Raw genomic sequence first — 21,488 nt, 5'->3', positions numbered from 1 at the left:
TATAGTAATAATCTTAAGTTGATAAAGATTTTTTTGGTGTCTGGGATTGAAGGTCGATGAATTTACAGATGTCATTGTCATGGAAAAGAATAAGTTGGAATTGAGACATGAGGTTTGAATTATTCGTTGTTGTTTGTTACCATAGTATAATTAGTTAGTTTATGCTAGTTTTAATTGGTACTACCATTGAACATCTGGTTTTGTCAATTGCATTACAGTTTCTGGATCATAGTGGGATCAATGAAGAGAAAATCCCAGTCATAAGAATATATTTTGATTCGTTGCTTCTGGCACAGAAATTTTATGCAAACTATGCAAAGAAATTTGGTTTCATAATTAAAGCCAAGAACACGAATTTTTATAAGATGAGGAAGAAATCAAAGATACCCATTAATCAATCTATTCACTACACCCGAGAAGGTTATCGAGAGTCTCAGGTGAAGGCAACAACTCGGGGGGTTGGATTGTGTCTAGATTAGAACTGAGACATTCCCACCCCTGTTAGGCTAAGAAATCGGTCCATTATCATGAGTACAGGGAGTTGACCATGCATGCTAAGTGCGTCATTACGGATAACGAGGCTGGCATAAGACCCAACATGATGTACCTATCACTGGCTAACAAGTTTGGTGGATCTTCAGACCTGAGTTTTTCAGAAAAGGATGTCAGAAATTACATCACAAGCAAACTACGTTGTGCCGACGAGAATGCAGACTTTAAGAAGATGATGAATTATTTTGTGTGGATGAAAGAGATCAATCCCAACTTCTTTTATACGATAGATGTTGATGATGCTAATAAGTTTAGGAGCACACTCTGGGTAGATGCAAGGTGCAGGGCTTCATATGAATATTATGCAGATGTGGTGTCGTTCTACACCACGTACAGAATAAACAGGTATGTATACTTATGGGTCAATTGTAAAAGCCTTTATTTTTTGAATTTGTTTTTGTGTTTGTCATTTGTTGCTAGTGTTTTCGCAGGTACGGTCTACCAGTTGCATCCTTTGTCGGTGTCAACCACCATGGGAAGTCTACTCTTCTTGGTTGTGCTTTACTTGGGAGTGAGGAAATCCCTAGTTTTGAGTAGGTATTCACGTAATGGGTGAGATGTGTTGGAACTGCGCCAAGGGGATCATCACTGACCAGTGCAAGGCCATGCCTGGTGCTATTAGGGAGGTCCTACCGAATATTATCCACTAATGGTACATCTAGCACATACTGAAGAAGTCACAATCAAAGCTTGGGGGTTACGCTATCTATAGATAATTGAATACTAAGATGAGCCATATTGTGTGGAATTCTCCTTCTCTGGACTCTTTTAATGTTGATTAGGCTAGATTCATCAAAGAATTCGACCTAGGTTAGAACAGATGGTTTTCAAGTCTGTGACCGTTAACTTAACTCGGGTTTATTTATTGCATATGATTTATTTATTTACTTTTGGAAGGTTTTTTGGTTTATCTTGGTTGTTGTTTTGTTTTAGGAGTGGAGTTGATGTTTCTTTCTATGTTGTCAATGGATGTTCCTTTCAAAAATAAATGGATGGTTTCGCTCGTTATGAAACTGGATGGTTTTTTGTTTGTTTCATCAGTTCTTTGAATGTGGTTATCCTTTTGTGTCTAAGTGACACTCTTATGCTAGTTTTTTTTTTGTAGACCTTTATACCAATCGATGAAAATGGGTTCCAATATTCTTCAGGAGTACACAGAGGAGTGAAAGTATGCACGCATTTTACGGGGAGTTTCTACATTGCAAGAGTGTTTGCTTCAGTTCGTCCATGAATACGATAATGTGCTTGAAAGCAAGGAGCAGAAGGATCTGGAAGATGATGCTGCAGGCTCGAAAGGAGTCATCCCATGTGTATCGAGCACTACCATCGAGAGACAATTTCAGCAAAAATACACCAGTAATATGCTCAGGGATGTTTAGCTAGAGTTAAGGAAAAAAACTGATTGCGTTGTTCAATCAACTGAACACCAGGGTGATTCTATTTCTGTGTACCATACTTTCACGGTAGATTTTAACCCATTGAATCACGAGGTTTGGTGCGAGTGCAACATGTTTGAATCCACCGGTATATTGTGTTGCCACACCCTTGATGTGTTTTCATACTACAAAGTTGACAGAGTACCGAGCTGCTATGTTCTTCCTCGATGGAGTAAGAATGTCATGCGCAAGCACACCTACATTAGGAGTAGCCATGATGTGGCTCGGTCAGCCACAACCTGTTCAGGTGTTTGTGTTCAGAGTTCTATAACGTTGCTTAGGAGTTCGTTACTTGTGATGAGGAAGCAGCCATATTGCGTTCAGCTCTTTGGAATGCAAAATCCAAGCTGACTGATTACTGTGCTATCATACGTCCCACTACTGTCACTGCGATTTAGAATAGCATGCCCACACAAAGCACACGTGGTGTTATTGTACATGACATGCAGGGGTCCTCAAGTGTTACAACCAAAAGACGGCCCAAGAGTAAGTGGCTTTGAGCAGATTTGGACAAGTCAATTAAGAAATCTATACGGAAAAAAGAAGAAAAATTCACATCCGATAAGTGCTAGAATTAGGGGTGTCCATGGTTTGGTTAATCCAAAAACCAAACCAGTTTTTTGGTTAACCAAAAATATAGTCTTGATTAAATAACCAAATTGGTTGTACATGATAAAACTAGTTATTAACCAGTTAGTAAAATTTGAAACCAGTTTTTAACCGATTATTAAAATAAAAACTGGTTTTTAAAAAATAATCGATTTTTATATAGAAAAATTGGTTTTTACACCAAAATATGGTTTTTCACAAAAAAAATTGGTTTTTATACCAAAAAAATGGTTTTTACAATTAAAAACTAGTTTTTACACAAAAACTAGTGTATGTGAGCACGAAAAAATTTATAAAAGTAAAAAAAATTATATGCTTCAATATTTAAAACAAAAATACAAAATAATTATTATGAAAATGAAAGTTTAACTTAAAAAAAGTGAGTAATAATTAATTTATATTTTTTAAGGTAAAATAATTATACACTGATACAGAATTTAAAATAAAATTAAAATATTTACATTAGAATGCTATTTTTTCAAAGACTTCTCTATAAACAACATTGATGGTTGAATTTGCAGACATTCCTACGTGATTCATAAGTAAAACTTTTAAATCTCTCTTACTCTTAACTCTTGAAAGTGCCACATATAGTTGGCCATGTGTAAAAACTGGTTTGTGCAAGTACAATCCAATATGAGATAAAGTTTGTCCCTGAGACTTATTAATTGTCATGGCAAATGATACTATTATGGGAAACTGTCTTCGTTGGAATCTAACTGGGACGATTTCATTTGTTGGTACCATATTCATTCTTAGAATCAAAGCAATATGACCAACATTGTTACCCATTAAGACTTCACATTCTATGACATGATTTCTAAGCTTCCTAACTTGTAGCCTTGTACCATTACAAAGACCACTGGATTGGTCAATATTCCTCAGTAATATCACCGGAACACCAACCTTGAATATTAATTTATATGAAGGCAAGCCAGAGCAATTTATGCTATTCAGTAATTCAGGACCATAGAGATCTAGTTGACTCTCCATATTCCCTTTATCCATACAAATGGAATCCGAACTAAGATATAATTTTTCCCCTCCAGGAATGATAGCCATCAGATGGTTGTTGACCTCTTCAACGACGTCTAGCGTGGGAGCCAATATAGTTCTTGTTTTGAAAAATACTTTGAGGACATGTTTTCCAAAATATTTGGATAAGAAAAATGAACCAGCTCATCAAATGCCTGGTCCGAAGAAGGAATAATAATATCTCCTGGAAGACATATCTCAGATTCACCATCCATATTGTCACCTATTAGACCATCACCAACTTTCAATAACCACTCACCAAATTGCTCTGTCTCATCTTGATCTGAAGCAGTCGTCCCTACAGAGAGTCTCATGTTTTTTATTAGTTTGAGCACCTGACAAAACTTCCAAAGGTAAGACGAATTCACTGTTGAATGAATGATATCTTGTCTCGATCCTCGTGGAATGATAGGAAGAATTTGTCTAAAGTCTCTACCTAGTACAACCACTTTTCCTCCAAAGGGCAAATATTTGCTATATGTTGGAGAACACCTCATGATATCACCCAAGCATTTATCAAGCGCTTTATAGCAGTACCTACTAACCATTGGAGCCTCATCCCAAATTATAAGTTTGGCTTTCAACAGCAACATTGCTTGAGGGGAACCAGGTTTGATGTTACATATAGAATCCTCAGTTATATTTAGCGGTATTTTGAACCTTAAGTGTGCCGTTCTTCCATTGGGAAGAAGTAAAGATGCAATACCACTCGAAGCAATGTTTAACACTATATCACCCCTTCAGCGAATCTCAGCAGACATAAGGTTTCAGAGAAATGTTTTTCCAGTACCCCCATGACCATACACAAAGAAAAAACCCCCTTCATCACAATACACAGCTGTAACAATTTTATCGAATGCATATTCCTGCTCAGGTGTTGCGACGGATAACATGTCTGAGGCATTTTTCTTTAAATCATTCCTGTTAAAGTTTAGCTTTTCCTTAATAACCCTTTCGATTAACAAAGAACTATCAACTTTAGTTGATAAAGGTATAGGAGGATAGTCTTTCAAGGTTTTACCATATGAATGTAAGATCTTGTCTATATCCATTAAGCACAACTGCTTAATCTCATCATCTGACATTTTTAATTCTGCATATTATACAATACTGTAAAAATTCAATCAAACTAAAAATGATCAATAAGGAAGAACTTTTATCATTGCAATTAATAAAAACTCACCCCTCATGTTCATCACGGCTCTCTGTCGATACAAAATATCATCTAAGAGTTTATGCCAACATCTATCCCAGACATATTCTGGTCTTGAGATATTGTTGGATGTTAATAGAATGACAAATAACCTCCTAACATATGATCCTGAGGCCCATGAGCTTGTTTCCTTAAAATTGCATCAATGAATTCTTTGTCATCTTGCAAGAGTCCAAGGGCGAAGCATGCATCTCTATACGTAGCATAAATTGTTCCTCCTATTGTTCTTATATCTTGAAAACTCATACATCCTCTTTGAGAATTCAAGAGAAGTCATTGGTAATATTCTTCGATATTTGCTGCAAAAAAACTTGGTTAAAATCCCACTTTTAAGTTGTTAAATGGATTAAGCTATGCTATTTTAATTATTATGTAGCTACATATCCGCATAAAAATAATTTTCCTAAAAAATATAGAAAAATTAAAAATTGTATAATCTACAGATTATAACTGCTGAAAGTTATTTGAACATTTATTTTCTAGTGTAGAAAAATCGAATAAAATGGACGTGGGGTACAGGCTGTTAAGATTTTAAATTTAAATCATTAAATAAATAAAATCAAAATTAAATATAAACTCGTCATTACCTGCAGGTACATGAGTCAACCTTCCGATTGCGAAGCCTTTCTTTCGAGGAAACCACTTTGAAGCATCATCCTTCCAAACAAACTTGATTGGAAACTCAGCATAAGTCAGACTTCGACTATAGGGATATGACATGTTCGCCGCCATCCATCCCAAAAACTTGGACTTATGAGATATTGCTCTTTCGACGATATCATTCACATTAGAAGTTTCACCATAAACCACAGTTTGCTCATCCTCCAAATGGAATGGAAGTCTAATCACAAATGGTTCTTTCTCTTGGATTTCGTATCCAAATAGATGCCAGACTGCCTCACATTCCGAAATGTACCTACAATCGTAGTAATTCCTAATTTCATCAATAACTTGTGTAGCTTCTGATGGATCACCAGCATTGTATAGAGTAGTTGTTACGCGATCATTACCCTTGTGTACAAACTTAAACAGATACTTAATAGAACTTGTTTGGGATGTGTATTCCACATTTATGCGGCACCCGAACATGAGCAACAATTTTGGATTATACAGAACAATGAACTTATTGTCTAGTACACATTCCCTTTTCTTCACTGTTCGACCGTTATCAGTATGCCTATATTTGGGATATCCATCCTCATCAATGAGTGTTCGCTATCTAAAACTCTTTAGGATAGAACTTTAAACAGGATCCATTCTTCATGCAAGGTGAATTCTTGTTGTACGGACCACATGGACCATGTACCATGTAATTTTGAATAGCTCCATGTAGATTTGACCTTTTATTTTCATCAAGAATCTCAGTTGTTATATGTTTATCTAGTTAATCTGGTGTTTGTGGCTTGAAATCGTTACTCATGAATAAAAGGATATGTGCATACGGAAGCCCTCTCTTTTAAAACTCTACAGTTGGTGTACGAATTGTGAATCACACTTTTCACAACTCGTACCACTGACCAGCAAGTGCACTGGGTCGTCCAAGTAATACCTCACGTGAGTAAGGGTCGAATCCCACGGAGATTATTGGTTTGAAGCAATCTATGGTTATCTTATAAATCTTAGTTAGGAGGTCAATTATGTTTATCAGTTGAATTGCAAATAAACAATAGAGCATGGATTAAAGGTTACTTGTTATGCAGTAATGGAGAATATGTTGGAGTTTTGGAGATGCTTTGTCTTCTGAATCTCTGCTTTCCTCTGTCATCTTGTTCACGCACGCACGTCCTCCTATGGCAAGCTGTGTGTTGGTGGATCACCGTTGTCAATGGCTACCTTCCATCCTTCCAGTGAAAACTACGCTCACGCGCTCTGTCACAGCACGGCTAATCACCGGTTGGTTCTCGATCCAGTTGGAATAGGATTTACTATCCTTTTGCGTCTGTCACTAACGCCCAGCCTTCAGGAGTTTGAAGCTCGTCGCAGTCATTCAATCCTTGAATCCTACTCGGAATACCACAGACAAGGTTTAGACTTTCCGGATTCTCATGAATGCCGCCATCAGTTCTAGCTTATACCACGGAGATTCTGATTAAGGAATCTAAGAGATACTCATTCAATCGTATATAGAACGGAGGTGGTTGTTAGGCACACGTTCATGATTTGAGGAAGGTGATGAGTGTCACAGATCACCACCTCCATCACAGTTAAGCGCGAATGAACATCTTAGATAGGAACAAGCGTGTTTGAATGGAAAACAGAATTACTTGCATTAATTCATCGAGACACAGCAGAGCTCCTCACCCCCAACAATGGGGTTTAGAGACTCATGCCGTCAGAGAATACAAAGTTTAGATCTAGAATGTCATGAGATACAAAATAAGTCTCTAAAAGTTGTTTAAATACTAAACTAGTAGCCTAGGGTTACAAAATATGAGTAGACTATGATGGATGATGCAGAGATCCACTTCTGGGGCCCACTTGGTGTGTGCTGGGCTGAGACTTAAGCAATTCACGTGCAGAGGCCATTTGTGGAGTTGAACGCCAGTTTTTATGCCAGTTTGGGCGTTCAACTCCAGCTTTTGATCCTTTTCTGGCGCTGGACGCCAGAATTGGGCAGAGAACTGGCGTTGAATGCCAGTTTACGTCGTCTATCCTTGTGCAAAGTATGGACTATTATATATTTCTGAAAATCCCTGGATGTCTACTTTCCAACGCAATTGGAATCATGCCATTTCGAGTTCTGTAGCTCTAGAAAATCCACTTTGAGTGCAGGGAGGTCAGAATCCAACAACATCAGCAGTCCTTTTTCAGCCTGAATCAGATTTTTGCTCAGCTCCTTCAATTTCAGCCAGAAAAATACCTGAAATTACAGAAAAACACACAACTCATAGTAAATTCCAGAAATATGAATTTTTCCTAAAAACTAATAAAAATAGACTAAAAACTAACTAAAACATACTCAAAACTATATGAAATTATCCCCAAAAAGCGTATAAAATATCCGCTCATCACAACACCAAACTTAAACTGTTGCTTGTCCTCAAGCAACTAGATAAATAAAATAGAAGACTAATAGGTTGGGAAGCAATAATATCTCAGAGTTTTTGATTGAAGTTCAGATTCTAATTAGATGAGCGGGACTAGTAGCTTTTTGCTTCTGAACAGTTTTGGCATCTCACTTTATCCATTGAAGCTCAGAGTGATTGGCATCTATAGGAACTTAGAATTCAGATAGTGTTATTGATTCTCTTAGTTCAGTGTGATGATTCTTGAACACAGCTTCTTTATGAGTCTTGGCTGTGGCCCTAAGCACTTTGTTTTCCAGTATTACCACCGGATACATAAATGCCACAGACACATAACTGGGTGAACCTTTTCAGATTGTGACTCAGCTTTGCTAAAGTCCCCAATTAGAGGTGTCCAGAGTTCTTAAGCACACTCTTCTTTTTGCTTTGGACCTTGACTTTAACCGCTCAGTCTCAAGTTTTCACTTGACACCTTCACGCCACAAGCACATGGTTAGGGACAGCTTGGTTTAGCCGCTTAGACCAGGATTTTAGTCCTTTAGGCCCTCCTATCCACTGATGCTCAAAGCCTTGGGATCCCTTTCATTTGCCCTTGCCTTTTGGTTTTAAGGGTCATTGGCTTTTTCTGCTTGCTTTTTCTCTCTCTTTTTTTTTTTTTTGAATGCTTTGTTCTTTGCTGCTTTTTCTTGCTTCAAGAATCATTTTTATGATTTTTTAGATTATCAATAACATGTCTCATGTTCATCATTCTTTCAAGAGCCAACATATTTAACAGTCTTAAACAACAAATTCAAAAGACATATGCACTGATCAAGCATTCATTCAGAAGACAGAAAGCATTGCCACCACATTTAACTAATTAGAATTTCTTTTATTAAACTCAAAATTTTATTGCCTCTTATTCAAAAGATCTACTACTTTATTCATGTTTGCTGATGATGAGAAAAATAAACTATAGCTTAATTGGAGATAAAATCAAAATAGATACTAATTACTACTATATGACTTCTAAGGTAAACTTTTATAAGGACACTATCACAGAGTTAAGGCAGAAATTGGAAATTAACAACCTTTATTCTGGGGGCACGGGGGTTCCTCTGATCCTTGGGGTGCTTGGTCCTACAAGAGAAGACTTTTGGCGCTTCAGTTCCCTTAAGTCACGCCCCTGCTCCTCTTGTTCTTTAAACATATAGGTCAACATTTGACTGTGTTCCTTCTGTTCTTTTATTATTTGCTCCATAGCTTCCCGTATCTTGGTGACGGACGTCTCAAGATACTCCCAGTATTCAGCTTGAGGGATCTCTGGGAGGAATTCCTGTGCTCTCTTCTTGATGGGATCCTCCTGTGCTTGTTGTTTTTCCATTGATGCTTTGGTGATTGGCTTTTCAATTAGGATATATTTAGTTATTCCCATTCTCACTCCAGCGTCCTTGCAGAGCAGAGAAATCACGCTTGGATAAGCCAACCTGGCCTCTTTTGAATTTTTGTTAGCAATCTTGTAGAGTTCAGTTGAAATCAGCTGATGAACCTCCACTTCCTTCCCCATCATGATGCAATGGATCATCACTGCTCTTTTAACTGTGACTTCAGAACGGTTGCTAGTGGGCAACAGAGAACGGCTAATGAAGTCCAGCCATCCTCTGGCGACTGGTTTGAGATCTTCTCTCTTGAGTTGATTTGGGACACCCTTTGTGTTGGTGGTCCACCTGGCTCCAGGGATACATATGTCCTCTAGAATCTTATCCAGGTCAATGTCTGCTCTCATCATCCTCCTGTTGAAGGAGTCTGGATCATCCTTTAGTTGAGGTAGCTTTAAGATCTCTCTGATCTTGTCAGGGGTGGTATGAACAATCTTCCCTCTGACCATGGTTCGAAATTCATAGAAGGCAGTTCCAGATAGTTTTTGCTTGTCAGTCTGCCACATATTAGCATAGAACTCCTGGACCATGTTCCTTCCCACTTTCGTTTCAGGATTAGCTAGGACTTCCCAGCTCCTGATTCGAATTTGCTCCTGGATCTCCGGATATTCATCTTCTTTCAGATCAAATCTAACTTCCGGGATCACTGATCTCAGACCCATTACTTTAAGATAATGGTCTGAATGTTCTTTAGATAAGAACTTCCCTTGATTCCAAAGTGGTTTTGGAATGCTCTCTTTCTTGCCTCTTGGAGTGGGTTGTTTTCCTTTAGGAGCCATGATCTTAGTGATCTCGGATAAACACACCAAACTTAGAGGATTGCTTGTCCTCAAGCAAAAAAAAAGAAAGGAGAGGGGTAGAAGGAGAGCTAGGTGCAATTGTTGATGGAGGAGGAGGGAGGCCGAACCCAAATTTAAAGGGAGGGGGGTGGGTTTTCGAAAAATTGGAAAAGATAAGATAAAAAGATTGAGTTGAAAAAGATAAGATAGAAGATATAGTTTAATTTTGAAAAGATATGATAGATTTTTGAAAAAGATAAATCTGAATTTTGTAAAAGATAATATGGAGATTTGAAAAAGATATGGATTAGTTGAAAAGATTTTTGAGTGAAAGAGATAGATTTGTTTTCAGAAAAGATTTGAAAAGAGTTTGATTGAATTTGAAAAGATGGATTTTTAGAAATCAGGGTTCTTGACATGTTCATGTAAAAATCATGCATTGAAGCATAAAATTTGAAATTAAAATGGAAATACGTGTGGAAAAAATGAATTTGGCTCCTCCCTGCCTTCCTGGCGTTTGAACGCCCAAACACTGCCTGTTTTGGGCGTTCAGCGCCCAATTGCTGCTCTCCTGGGCGTTCAACGCCCAGCTGCTGCCATTACTGGCGTTCAACGCCCAGTGGATGCCCCATTCTGGCGTTGAACGCCCAGATTGCTACCATTACTGGCGTTCAACGCCCAGTGGATGCCCATTTTGGGCGTTGAACGCCCAAAATATACTTTTACTGGCGTTTTCTTGCCAGTGAGCTCTTTTTCTCTGTTTTGTGTGCCGAGGTCTTCTGTAAATGATTATTTACCTTGTTGTCAATGAACTCTACATAAACAAATAAAAATAAAAATAGAAATAGGGCAAAAATGCTTAGAGGATTGTTGCCCCATGGCTGGGTTGCCTCCCAGCAAGCGCTTCTTTATTGTCTTTAGCTGGACCTTGCTAAGCTTTTAATCTAGCTTCAGCCTTGAGCATTCCTGCTCAATGTTGCCTTCAAGGTAATGCTTGATTCTCTGTCCATTGACAATGAACTTCTTATCAGAATCAATATCTTGAAGCTCCACATAACCATATGGTGATACACTTGTAATCACGTATGGTCCCCTCCACCGGGATTTCAGTTTCCCGGGGAATAGCCCGAGTCTAGAGTTAAACAACAGGACCTTCTGTCCTGGTTCAAAGATTCTAGATGAAAGCTTTCTGTCATGCCATTTTTTTTATTTTTCTTTATAAAGCTTGGCATTTTCGAAAGCTGTGAATCTGAATTCCTCTAGCTCATTTAGCTGGAGCAATCGTTTTTCTCCTGCTAATTTGGCATCAAAGTTTAGGAATCTGGTTGCCCAGTAGGCCTTATGTTCCAGTTCCACGGGCAGGTGGCATGCCTTACCATACACGAGTTGGTATGGAGAGGTCCCTATAGGGGTCTTGAATGCTGTTCTGTAAGCCCACAGAGCATCATCCAAGCTCCGTGCCCAATCCTTTCTACGGGTATTTACTGTCTGTTCCAGGATTCTCTTTAATTCTCTGTTAGAGACTTCAGCTTGCCCATTGGTTTGTGGATGATATGGAGTGGCCACCTTGTGGCGAATTCCATACCGAACCATGGCAGAGTAAAGCTGTTTATTGCAGAAGTGAGTGCCCCCATCACTGATTAGTCCTCTAGGGACACCAAACCTGCTAAAGATATGTTTCTGGAGGAACTTCAGCACTGTTTTAGTATCATTGGTGGGTGTGGCAATAGCCTCAACCCATTTTGATACATAGTCAACTGCCACCAGAATATAAGTGTTTGAGTATGATGGTGGGAAAGGTCCCATGAAGTCAATTCCCCATACGTCAAACAACTCAATTTCCAAGATTCCTTGTTGAGGCATGGCGTAACCATGAGGCAGGTTACCAGCTCTTTGGCAACTGTCACAATTACGTACAAACTCTCGGGAATCTTTATAGAGTGTGGGCCAATAGAAGCCACATTGGAGGACCTTGGTGGCTGTTCGCTCACCTCCGAAATGGCCTCCATATTGAGATCTGTGGCAATGCCACAGGATCCTCTGTGCTTCTTCTCTAGGCACACACCTACGGATAATTCCGTCTGCACATCTCTTAAAGAGATAAGGTTCATCCCACAAGTAGTACTTTGCATCAGTAATTAATTTCTTCTTTTGTATCCTGTTGTACTCCTTGGGTATGAACCTTGCAGCTTTATAGTTTGAAATATCGGCAAACCATGGTGCTTCCTGAATGGCGAATAAATGCTCATCAGGAAACGTCTCAGAGATCTCAAGAGAAGGGAGGGACGTCCCTTCCACTGGCTCTATCCGGGACAAATGATCATCCACTTGGTTCTCTATCCCTTTTCTGTCTCTTATTTCTATATCAAACTCTTGCAGAAGCAATACCCATCTGATGAGCCTAGGTTTTGAATCCTGCTTTGTGAGTAGATATTTAAGAGCAGCATGATCAGTATACACAATCACTTTTGATCCTACTAAGTATGATCTGAACTTGTCAATGGCGTAAACCACTGCAAGTAATTCTTTTTCTGTGGTTGTGTAATTTTTCTGGGCATCATTTAGAACACGACTGGCATAATAAATGACATGCAGAAGCTTGTCATGCCTCTGTCCCAATACTGCACCAATGGCATGATCACTGGCATCACACATTAGCTCAAATGGTAATGTCCAGTCTGGTGCAGAAATGACTGGTGCTGTGACCAGCTTAGCTTTCAGCGTTTCAAACGCCTGCAGGCACTTTGTGTCAAACACAAATGGCGTGTCAGCAGCTAGCAGATTGCTTAGAGGTTTTGCGATTTTTGAAAAATCCTTTATAAACCTCCTATAGAATCCTACGTGCCCCAGAAAGCTTCTGATTGCCTTAACATTGGCAGGTGGTGGTAATTTTTCAATTACCTCTATTTTTGCTTGATCCACCTCTATTCCCTTGTTTTAGATTTTATGCCCAAGAACAATTCCTTCAGTCACCATGAAGTGACACTTTTCCCAGTTTAAAACTAGGTTGGTTTCTTGGCATCTTTTCAGAACAAGTTTCAGGTGATCAAGACAGGAGCTGAATGAGTCTCCATATACTGAGAAGTAATCCATGAAGACTTCCAGAAATTTTTCCACCATGTCAGAGAAAATAGAGAGCATGCATCTCTGGAAGGTTGCAGGTGCATTACATAGCCCAAAGGGCATCCTTCTATAAGCAAACACTCCAGATGGACATGTGAATGCTGTTTTCTCTTGATCCTGGGGATCCACTGCAATCTGGTTATAGCCTGAATAGCCATCCAAAAAGCAGTAATAATCATGACCTGCTAGTCTTTCTAGCATCTGGTCTATGAATGGTAAAGGAAAATGATCCTTTCTGGTGGCTGTATTGAGCCTTCTGTAGTCAATACACATGCGCCACCCCGTAACTGTTCTTGTAGGAACCAGTTCATTTTTTTCATTATGAATCACTGTTATGCCTCCCTTTTTTGGGACGACTTGAACAGGGCTCACCCAGGGGCTATCAAAAATGGGATAAATAATCCCAGCCTCTAGTAATTTGGTGACCACTTTCTGCACCACTTCCTTCATGGCTGGATTTAGCCGCCTCTGTGGTTGAACCACTGGTTTGGCATTATCCTCCAATAGGATTTTGTGCATGCATCTAGCTGGGCTTATGCCCTTAAGGTCACCTATGGACCACCCAAGAGCTGTCTTGTGTGTCCTTAGCACTTGAATAAGTGCTTCCTCTTCCTGTGAACTTAGAGCAGAGCTTATGATCACTGGAAAAGTATCACCTTCTTCTAGAAATGCATATTTCAAGGATGGTGGTAATGGCTTGAGCTCGGGTTTAGGAGGTTTTTCCTCTTTTAGAAGAAACTTCAGAGGCTCTATCATGTCCTCTGAATCCTCCAAATCAGGCTGAACATCTTTAAAGATGTCTTCCAACTCTGATTCGAGACTCTCAGCCATGTTGATCTCTTCTACCAAGGAGTCAATAAGATCAACTTTCATGCAGTCTGTTGATGTGTCTGGATGCTGCATGGCTTTGACAGCGTTCAACTTGAACTCATCATCATTGACTCTCAGGGTTATTTTCTCCTGTTGGACGTCAATAAGGGATCGTCCAGTTACTAGGAAGGGTCTTCCTAGAATGAGAGTAGCACTCTTGTGCTCCTCCATTTCCAGCACAACAAAGTCAGTGGGAAAGGCGAATGGCCCAACCCTGACAATCATGTCTTCAATCACGCCTGATGGGTATTTAGTGGAGCCATCAGCAAGTTGAAGACATATCCGGGTTGGTTTAACTTCTTCAGTTAAACCAAGCTTTCTGATAGTGGATGCAGGTATTAGGTTGATGCTTGCCCCAAGATCGCATAAAGCTGTCTTGGTGCAATCACCTTCTAATATGCATGGTATCAGAAAACTCCCAGGGTCTTTAAGCTTTTCAGGAAAGCTTTTCAGGATGACTGCACTGCATTCTTCAGTGAGGAGAACTCTTTCTGTTTCTCTCCACTCCTGTTTATGACTCAAGATCTATTTCATGAACTTGGCATAAGAAGGTATTTGCTCAAGTGCCTCTGCAAATGGAATCTTTATTTCAAGAGTCCTTAGATAATCTGCAAAGCGAGCAAATTGCTTATCCTGCTCCTCTTTCCGGAGTTTTTGAGGATAAGGTATCTTGGCTTTATATTCCTCAACCTTAGTAGTTAAAGAAGCCTTTTTAGAGGGGTTGTTGTCAGCACTTGTGTGTGTCTGATCCCTCACTGGCAATTGAGTGCCAGAGTCAGAAGCTGGAGTGAAACTGGACGCCAGCTCCTTGTCTGCTTCTGGCGTCTGAACGCCAGAACTGTGCCCATTTTGGGCGTTCAACGCTGGATTCTGCCCTATTTGGGCGTTCAACGCCAGATTCTTGCCCATTTCTGGCGTTGAATGCCAATCCTGCCTTGTTTCTGGCGTTGAACGCCAGTTTTGGGCATGGTCTGGGCGTTCAGCGCCAGCCTTCCACCAATTCTCTGGCGTTTTAGCGCCAGAATTATTTTTCCCTGGGCTCTTACTGTCCTCAGGTGAATCTTTGGTGGGTTGCTCATTTCTTGACTTTTTGATGCCTTGAGGTGGGGTATTTAATGTTTTTCCACTTCTTAATTGAACTGCTTGGCATTCTTCTATTATTTGTTTTGACAACTGCTGTTTTGTTTGCTTAAACTGTTCTTCCATATGTATATTAGCTATCCTTGTCTCTTGTAGCCTGTCCTTGAATTCAGCTAGCTGCTTTGTTAGAAAATCCAATTGCTGATTGAATTCAGCAGCTTGTTTTATAATACTAAATTCAGCAGTTACTGTTTTAACCTCTTCATTCATGGAAGGGTTGCTGCTTAGGTACAGATGCTGATTCCTGGCAACTGTATCAATGAGCTCTTGAGCCTCTTCAATTGTCTTTCTCATATGGATAGATCCACCAGCTGAGTAATCTAGAGACATCTGAGCTCCTTCTGCAAGCCCATAGTAGAAGATGTCTAACTGAACCCACAATGAAAACATTTCAGAGGGGCATTTCCGTAGCATCTCTCTGTATCTCTCCCAGGCATCATAAAGAGATTCATTATCTCCTTGTTTAAAGCCTTGGATGTCCAGCCTTAGCTGTGTCATCCTTTTTGGGGGAAAATACTGATTCAGGAATTTTTCTGTCAGTTGTTTCCATGTTCTTATGCTGGCCTTAGGTTGGTTATTTAACCACCTCTTAGCTTGATCTTTTACAGCAAATGGAAACAGTAATAGTCTGTAGACATCCTGATCTATTTTCTTATCATGTACTGTGTTAGCAATTTGTAAAAATTGTGCCAGAAACTCTGTAGGTTCTTCCTGTGGAAGACCGGAATACTGGCAGCTTTGCTGCACCATGATAATGAGCTGAGGATTCAACTCAAAGCTACTGACTCCAATGGAGGGTATGCAGATGCTACTCCCATATGAAGCAGTAGAGGGGTTAGAATATGACCCCAGAGTCCTCCTGGACTGTTCATTTCCGCTTAGATTCATGATGGAGAAAGGGAGATGATGTAAAATAGAAAAAATATTTTTATTTATTTATTTATTAATTTATTTCGAAAATAAAATAAATCAAAATAGAATAAATAAAAATGAGTAAAAGATTTTCGAAAAAGTGAGGAGAGAGAAAGTAGTTAGGAGATTTTGAAAAAGATATGATGATTTTTGAAAAAGGTTTTAAATTTTGAAATAAAAATCTGAATTTTTGAAGGAGAGAGAAAAACAATAAGATAACGCAGGATTTAAAATTTTTTAGATCTGGGGTTCCTTATTTTCGAAAATTTTGGAGGGAAAACACCAAGGAACACCAAACTTAAAAATTTTAAGATCAAGACACAAAAACACAAAGGAAGAACACCAAACTTAAAGTTTGGCACAGGATTTAATAGAGAAAATATTATTTATGAAAAAGATTTTTAAAAAGAGTGTACCCAACTGCCACGGGCTTGGACTAATGCTCTAGCCAACTAGGCAGTAAATGTAACACTTGTTTTAAAGAAGGATATTTTTAACCAAGAACAATAATAAGAGACTCTAAACCAAAAAGAAAAATTTTCCTAATCTAAGCAACAAAACAATCCGTCAGTTGTTCAAACACGAACAATCCCCGGCAACGGCGCCAAAAACTTGGTGTACGAATTGTGAATCACACTTTTCACAACTCGTACCACTGACCAGCAAGTGCACTGGGTCGTCCAAGTAATACCTCACGTGAGTAAGGGTCGAATCCCACGGAGATTGTTGGTTTGAAGCAATCTATGGTTATCTTGTAAATCTTAGTTAGGAGGTCAATTATATTTATCAGTTGAATTGCAAATAAACAATAGAGCATGGATTAAAGGTTACTTGTTATGCAGTAATGGAGAATATGTTGGAGTTTTGGAGATGCTTTGTCTTCTGAATCTCTGCTTTCCTCTGTCATCTTGTTCACGCACGCATGTCCTCCTATGGCAAGCTGTGTGTTGGTGGATCACCGTTGTCAATGGCTACCTTCTATCCTTCCAGTGAAAACTACGCTCACACGCTCTGTCACAGCACGGCTAATCACCGGTTGGTTCTCGATCCAGTTGGAATAGGATTTACTATCCTTTTGCGTTTGTCACTAACGCCCAGCCTTCAGGAGTTTGAAGCTCGTCGTAGTCATTCAATCCTTGAATCCTACTCGGAATACCACAGACAAGGTTTAGACTTTCCGGATTCTCATGAATGCCGCCATCAGTTCTAGCTTATACCACGGAGATTCTGATTAAGGAATCTAAGAGATACTCATTCAATCGTATATAGAACGGAGGTGGTTGTCAGGCACACGTTCATGATTTGAGAAAGGTGATGAGTGTCACAGATCACCACCTCCATCACAGTTAAGCGCGAATGAACATCTTAGATAGGAACAAGCGTGTTTTAATGGAAAACAGAATTACTTGCATTAATTCATCGAGACACAGCAGAGCTCCTCACCCCCAACAATGGGGTTTAGAGACTCATGCCGTCAGAGAATACAAAGTTTAGATCTAGAATGTCATGAGATACAAAATAAGTCTCTAAAAGTTGTTTAAATACTAAACTAGTAGCCTAGGGTTACAAAATATGAGTAGACTATGATGGATGATGCAGAGATCCACTTCTGGGGATCACTTGGTGTGTGCTGGGCTGAGACTTAAGCAATTCACGTGCAGAGGCCATTTGTGGAGTTGAACGCCAGTTTTTATGCCAGTTTGGGCGTTCAACTCCAGCTTTTGATCCTTTTCTGGCGCTGGACGCCAGAATTGGGCAGAGAACTGGCGTTGAACGCCAGTTTACGTCATCTATCCTTGTGCAAAGTATGGACTATTATATATTGCTGGAAAGCCCTGGATGTCTACTTTCCAACGCAATTGGAATCATGCCATTTCGAGTTCTGTAGCTCTAGAAAATCCACTTTGAGTGCAGGGAGGTCAGAATCCAACAGCATCAGCAGTCCTTTTTCAGCCTGAATCAGATTTTTGCTCAGCTCCTTCAATTTCAGCCAGAAAAATACCTGAAATTACAGAAAAACACACAACTCATAGTAAAGTCCAGAAATATGAATTTTTCCTAAAAACTAATAAAAATAGACTAAAAACTAACTAAAACATACTCAAAACTATATGAAATTATCCCCAAAAAGCGTATAAAATATCCGCTCATCAACAGTGCAAACATCTGAAAATTGAAAAAGAAAAATGAGCAAAATATTACAACATAAGATTTTAATAAGGCGTTGCATAAACACAGACTTACATCCCAAAATTTTGCCAAATATTTTTCCCTCTCTTAGGTCATCAATTAAACTATCAAGCTTGATCTTGAAAACTCGACATAATATATCAGGACGGTCTTCTGCCTTTAATCCAATGGGAGTCACTTCTCTTTTTATCTCATCCCATTTGGGGTTACAGGTCATGGTGATAAAATAGCTAGGATATCCTGCATATCTTCAAATCGCAAATGCATCATTACAATTATTCATCATATACCTAAGTCCATCGGTAAAAGTACTGGGAAGAATGATTCTTTTTCCAAGCCTTACAGCATCTACATCCCCGTTTATAAGACTTTCATGTAGACATTTGTATTTATCAACCCTCAACTGTGGTTGTTTACACCTAAAGAATTTTAACCTCTCTGATTCCACCATTGTGTAGGCATCTACCAGAAACTGTTGGAATAATCTCTTTGATCTCAAAATTAACAGAGATTCACCCGTCCTTTTTTGTAATCGAAAAGCAAAGAATTGTCGCAAGGTGATTGTTTTGTTTTTCTTTGTAAGCCTAGTGGAGATAGAATCTGATGTTGCAATACCCAAACGAAATCCATCCTCCCCATACAGAAATAACACTGGATATTGCAAGGCTAAATAAGATGGGTGAAAAATATCAATCCGTTGGAGCTTTCTAGATTGACTCTCTATAATATCTCTATCTTTGCTAAGTTGTTCGACATCTCCAACAATCAATGCAGCCACTTCAGATGCAGATGGCAAGTTGTATGTCCTGCCATTTGTAGTCCTTTTACTAATCAACTTAAGCTTTATGTTTGTGCAATTTTCTTGTTGGTACCTATCTCTTGCATAGTAAAAACTCTTTGCCAAACTATTATATTTAAATAGCATGTTTCTTAATATTGCCACAATTTTCCTATCTGGCTCATTTATAGCTTCATTGGAACTGCAAAAAAATTGGAGGAGCAGTCCCATTGTTCATCCCACGGTCAATTTTTTCGGCCATTGATGTAAAACAAAACATTGAATTAAATGTCCTTATTATTTTTAGAAAATGAATATTTCTTTGATCTCCTCCAGTATGAAGCTGAATGAGTTCATCAGGAGGCACAGAAAGTAGAGGAAGCTCGATCTTTCCTTCTATACAACATAATGAAAACTTTGGTTGGGGCGACTGTTTGGATTCAGCAAGCCTTTCTCCAGACCACATCCATGCTTTACAGTGTTGACATTGATAAATAGGATTTCCTATATCCCAGACATCTGCTGAATGAAGTCTCTTTGGATACTTAGTTGTCATACCGATGCAATTTAGTCAATGATGTACACAACGATGCAAATAAACATACAGATAAAATTTTTACATACCCGTCTAAGGTTTCTAAGGATGGTATAAAATTATCTTCCATATCCACATCCAACATTGAATCATCATAACCATTCAAAACTACAATCAATAAAAATTATAAAAAATGTGAACATATATGTTGATGTATTACTAATAACTCATATCTCTTGCAAACTACAAACTTAAATTCTTGATATAATGAGAAATTACCTTCATCATCAACAAAAGGGTCAACATTTTGGCCACTTTGTGTGTCACCGCTCGGTGGGTGCGTCTTAACAGTCGATAAATTTACATCTTCATGAAGTTGTGCTAAATTAATAGTCACCGAAGCAACAACAGAGGAAGATTGTCTTTTTTGCACCCCAATTATAGTAGAACTTCTTTACAAAAAGTTCAATTTTATTCAATTAAACGTTAGACACTATAGGAAAGAAAATAATATAATAATGATGATCATCTTTTCTAAATTACCTTTTTGTTAGGCACGATCTGTGGGAACCGCAGTGTGATGGAAGCTGATTTTGCGGAACGACTTTCGTTAGATTATTGGCAGGTCCTTGTACACTGGAGTATGCTAGAATTGTAATAAATCTATGTTATATAAATAATTCCGGATGAAGTATACTTTTTGTTAAATATTGGTGTATGAATCATTTGGCAATCATTAATTATACGTACTATTTGTTAACACGAACAGTGGAGTTCTTGTCAATGAGGGATCCATTGGTAGAGTTAAAGATTTAGATCTTATCTCTGATGTAGAAGGTCTTACATAATTAGGACGAGTATTTTTCTGTCCAATTCCATGCGAGGCACAGTGTACACCATACATAGATAGTTGCTTCCCAATGAATGAGTAATGAGAAATATATAGAAAATTTTCGTCATTAAACTGATATAAATTAAATTTAGATAAATATGAGTCAATTACAGTGAGAAAAATGCCACATTTATCTTCACTTGATTGTAAACTGAGAATATTAGATGAGGTACCAATTTTTCGACACACTATTCTTTGACTTGTAGTAATATATTGCACATTTTTATGTACATCAAAATTTGTATTATTGTTGGTCTTCGACACTGTTAAGTCAAGAAAAATAAATGAAACACAAATAATAATTATTCAATTAAATAATCTCGTATTTGATTTTATACAATTTTAGTAGTATACTTTCGTAGTTAAAAAAATTGTATTGGTTTTGTTTTATTGAATTATTTTTAAAATTATTAAACTAAATCAATGAGTATCTATATCATATTATTTAAAATATACCCAGTCATGACTTAAAAATAAATACAATTCAATTTAAATAATAAATAAAACTCTAAATTTAAATATAATTTTAAAATTACAATTTATTTAAATGGAGTTAAATAGATCTATACAAAAGCATCAAATTTTATATTTTCCCAATTAGTATAGAGTTTTATGTATTAATTTAGATTAAATAGTATATTATTTTAAATTATGACAGAGTATATCTTAAATAATATTAAATAATTAATTAACCTAAATAGTACTTGAAGATTTGAAGATTAGTTTTTATGTAATTTATAGCTTATTAAATATGAATTTTAAAAAAAAATTATAAAGATGAATAGTTATTTACCGTTGTTCAATCACTAAATTAAAATATTTAAAAAATTATGTATAGTACAAACTACTTTGCTAATATTCTCAACAATGATAATAGCTTAAATTGTATTTTTCATAAAAAAATAGAAATTAAAAAAGTTTCACAAGAACACTTACTAGAAGCACCAGAAAAAGCAGACTCATTATCATCAAGTCTTTTT

General features: G+C 38.0%; 2 protein-coding genes across 2 annotated transcripts; both read right to left on the bottom strand.

The window, feature by feature from the left end:
* Positions 1 to 3,059: 3,059 nt before the first annotated feature.
* Positions 3,060 to 3,659, bottom strand: LOC107647079 (uncharacterized). The gene has a single exon (XM_016351203.2). The coding sequence runs from the start codon at positions 3,657 to 3,659 to the stop codon at positions 3,060 to 3,062; it is 600 nt and encodes a 199-aa protein (XP_016206689.2).
* Positions 3,660 to 3,688: 29 nt separating this feature from the next.
* LOC148562151 (uncharacterized) lies at positions 3,689 to 20,520 on the bottom strand. Its single transcript, XM_088490821.1, has 9 exons — positions 20,367 to 20,520; positions 20,160 to 20,262; positions 19,896 to 20,068; positions 19,706 to 19,784; positions 18,594 to 19,283; positions 18,358 to 18,551; positions 5,433 to 5,999; positions 4,467 to 4,725; positions 3,689 to 4,370 (listed from the first exon to the last, which is right to left on the bottom strand). Exons 1-9 carry the CDS (start codon positions 20,518 to 20,520, stop codon positions 3,689 to 3,691), a joined length of 2,901 nt encoding a protein of 966 aa, XP_088346947.1.
* Between the last annotated feature and the right edge of the window lie 968 nt (positions 20,521 to 21,488).

The sequence above is a fragment of the Arachis ipaensis genome, chromosome B6 (genome assembly GCF_059453495.1).
Source record: "Arachis ipaensis isolate K30076 ecotype BB chromosome B6, ASM5945349v1, whole genome shotgun sequence".
In the NCBI taxonomy this organism is placed as follows: Eukaryota; Viridiplantae; Streptophyta; class Magnoliopsida; order Fabales; family Fabaceae; genus Arachis; species Arachis ipaensis.
Note: the sequence above shows the minus strand (reverse complement) of the source record. Positions and strands in the feature narration are given on the sequence as shown.

What these genes read in the sequence shown, in the direction of transcription:
- LOC148562151 (XM_088490821.1), bottom strand. Translation starts at nt 20,520, where the DNA reads ATGTATGGTGTACACTGTGCCTCGCATGGAATTGGACAGAAAAATACT. An exon ending in AGATCGTGCCTAACAAAAAG is followed by an intron (nt 20,069 to 20,159) that starts GTAATTTAGAAA and finishes CTTTTTGTAAAG; the next exon opens with AAGTTCTACTATAATTGGGG. An exon ending in TCCTTAGAAACCTTAGACGG is followed by an intron (nt 19,284 to 19,705) that starts GTATGTAAAAAT and finishes ATTTTTTTGCAG; the next exon opens with TTCCAATGAAGCTATAAATG.
- LOC107647079 (XM_016351203.2), bottom strand. Translation starts at nt 3,659, where the DNA reads ATGGCTATCATTCCTGGAGGGGAAAAATTATATCTTAGTTCGGATTCC.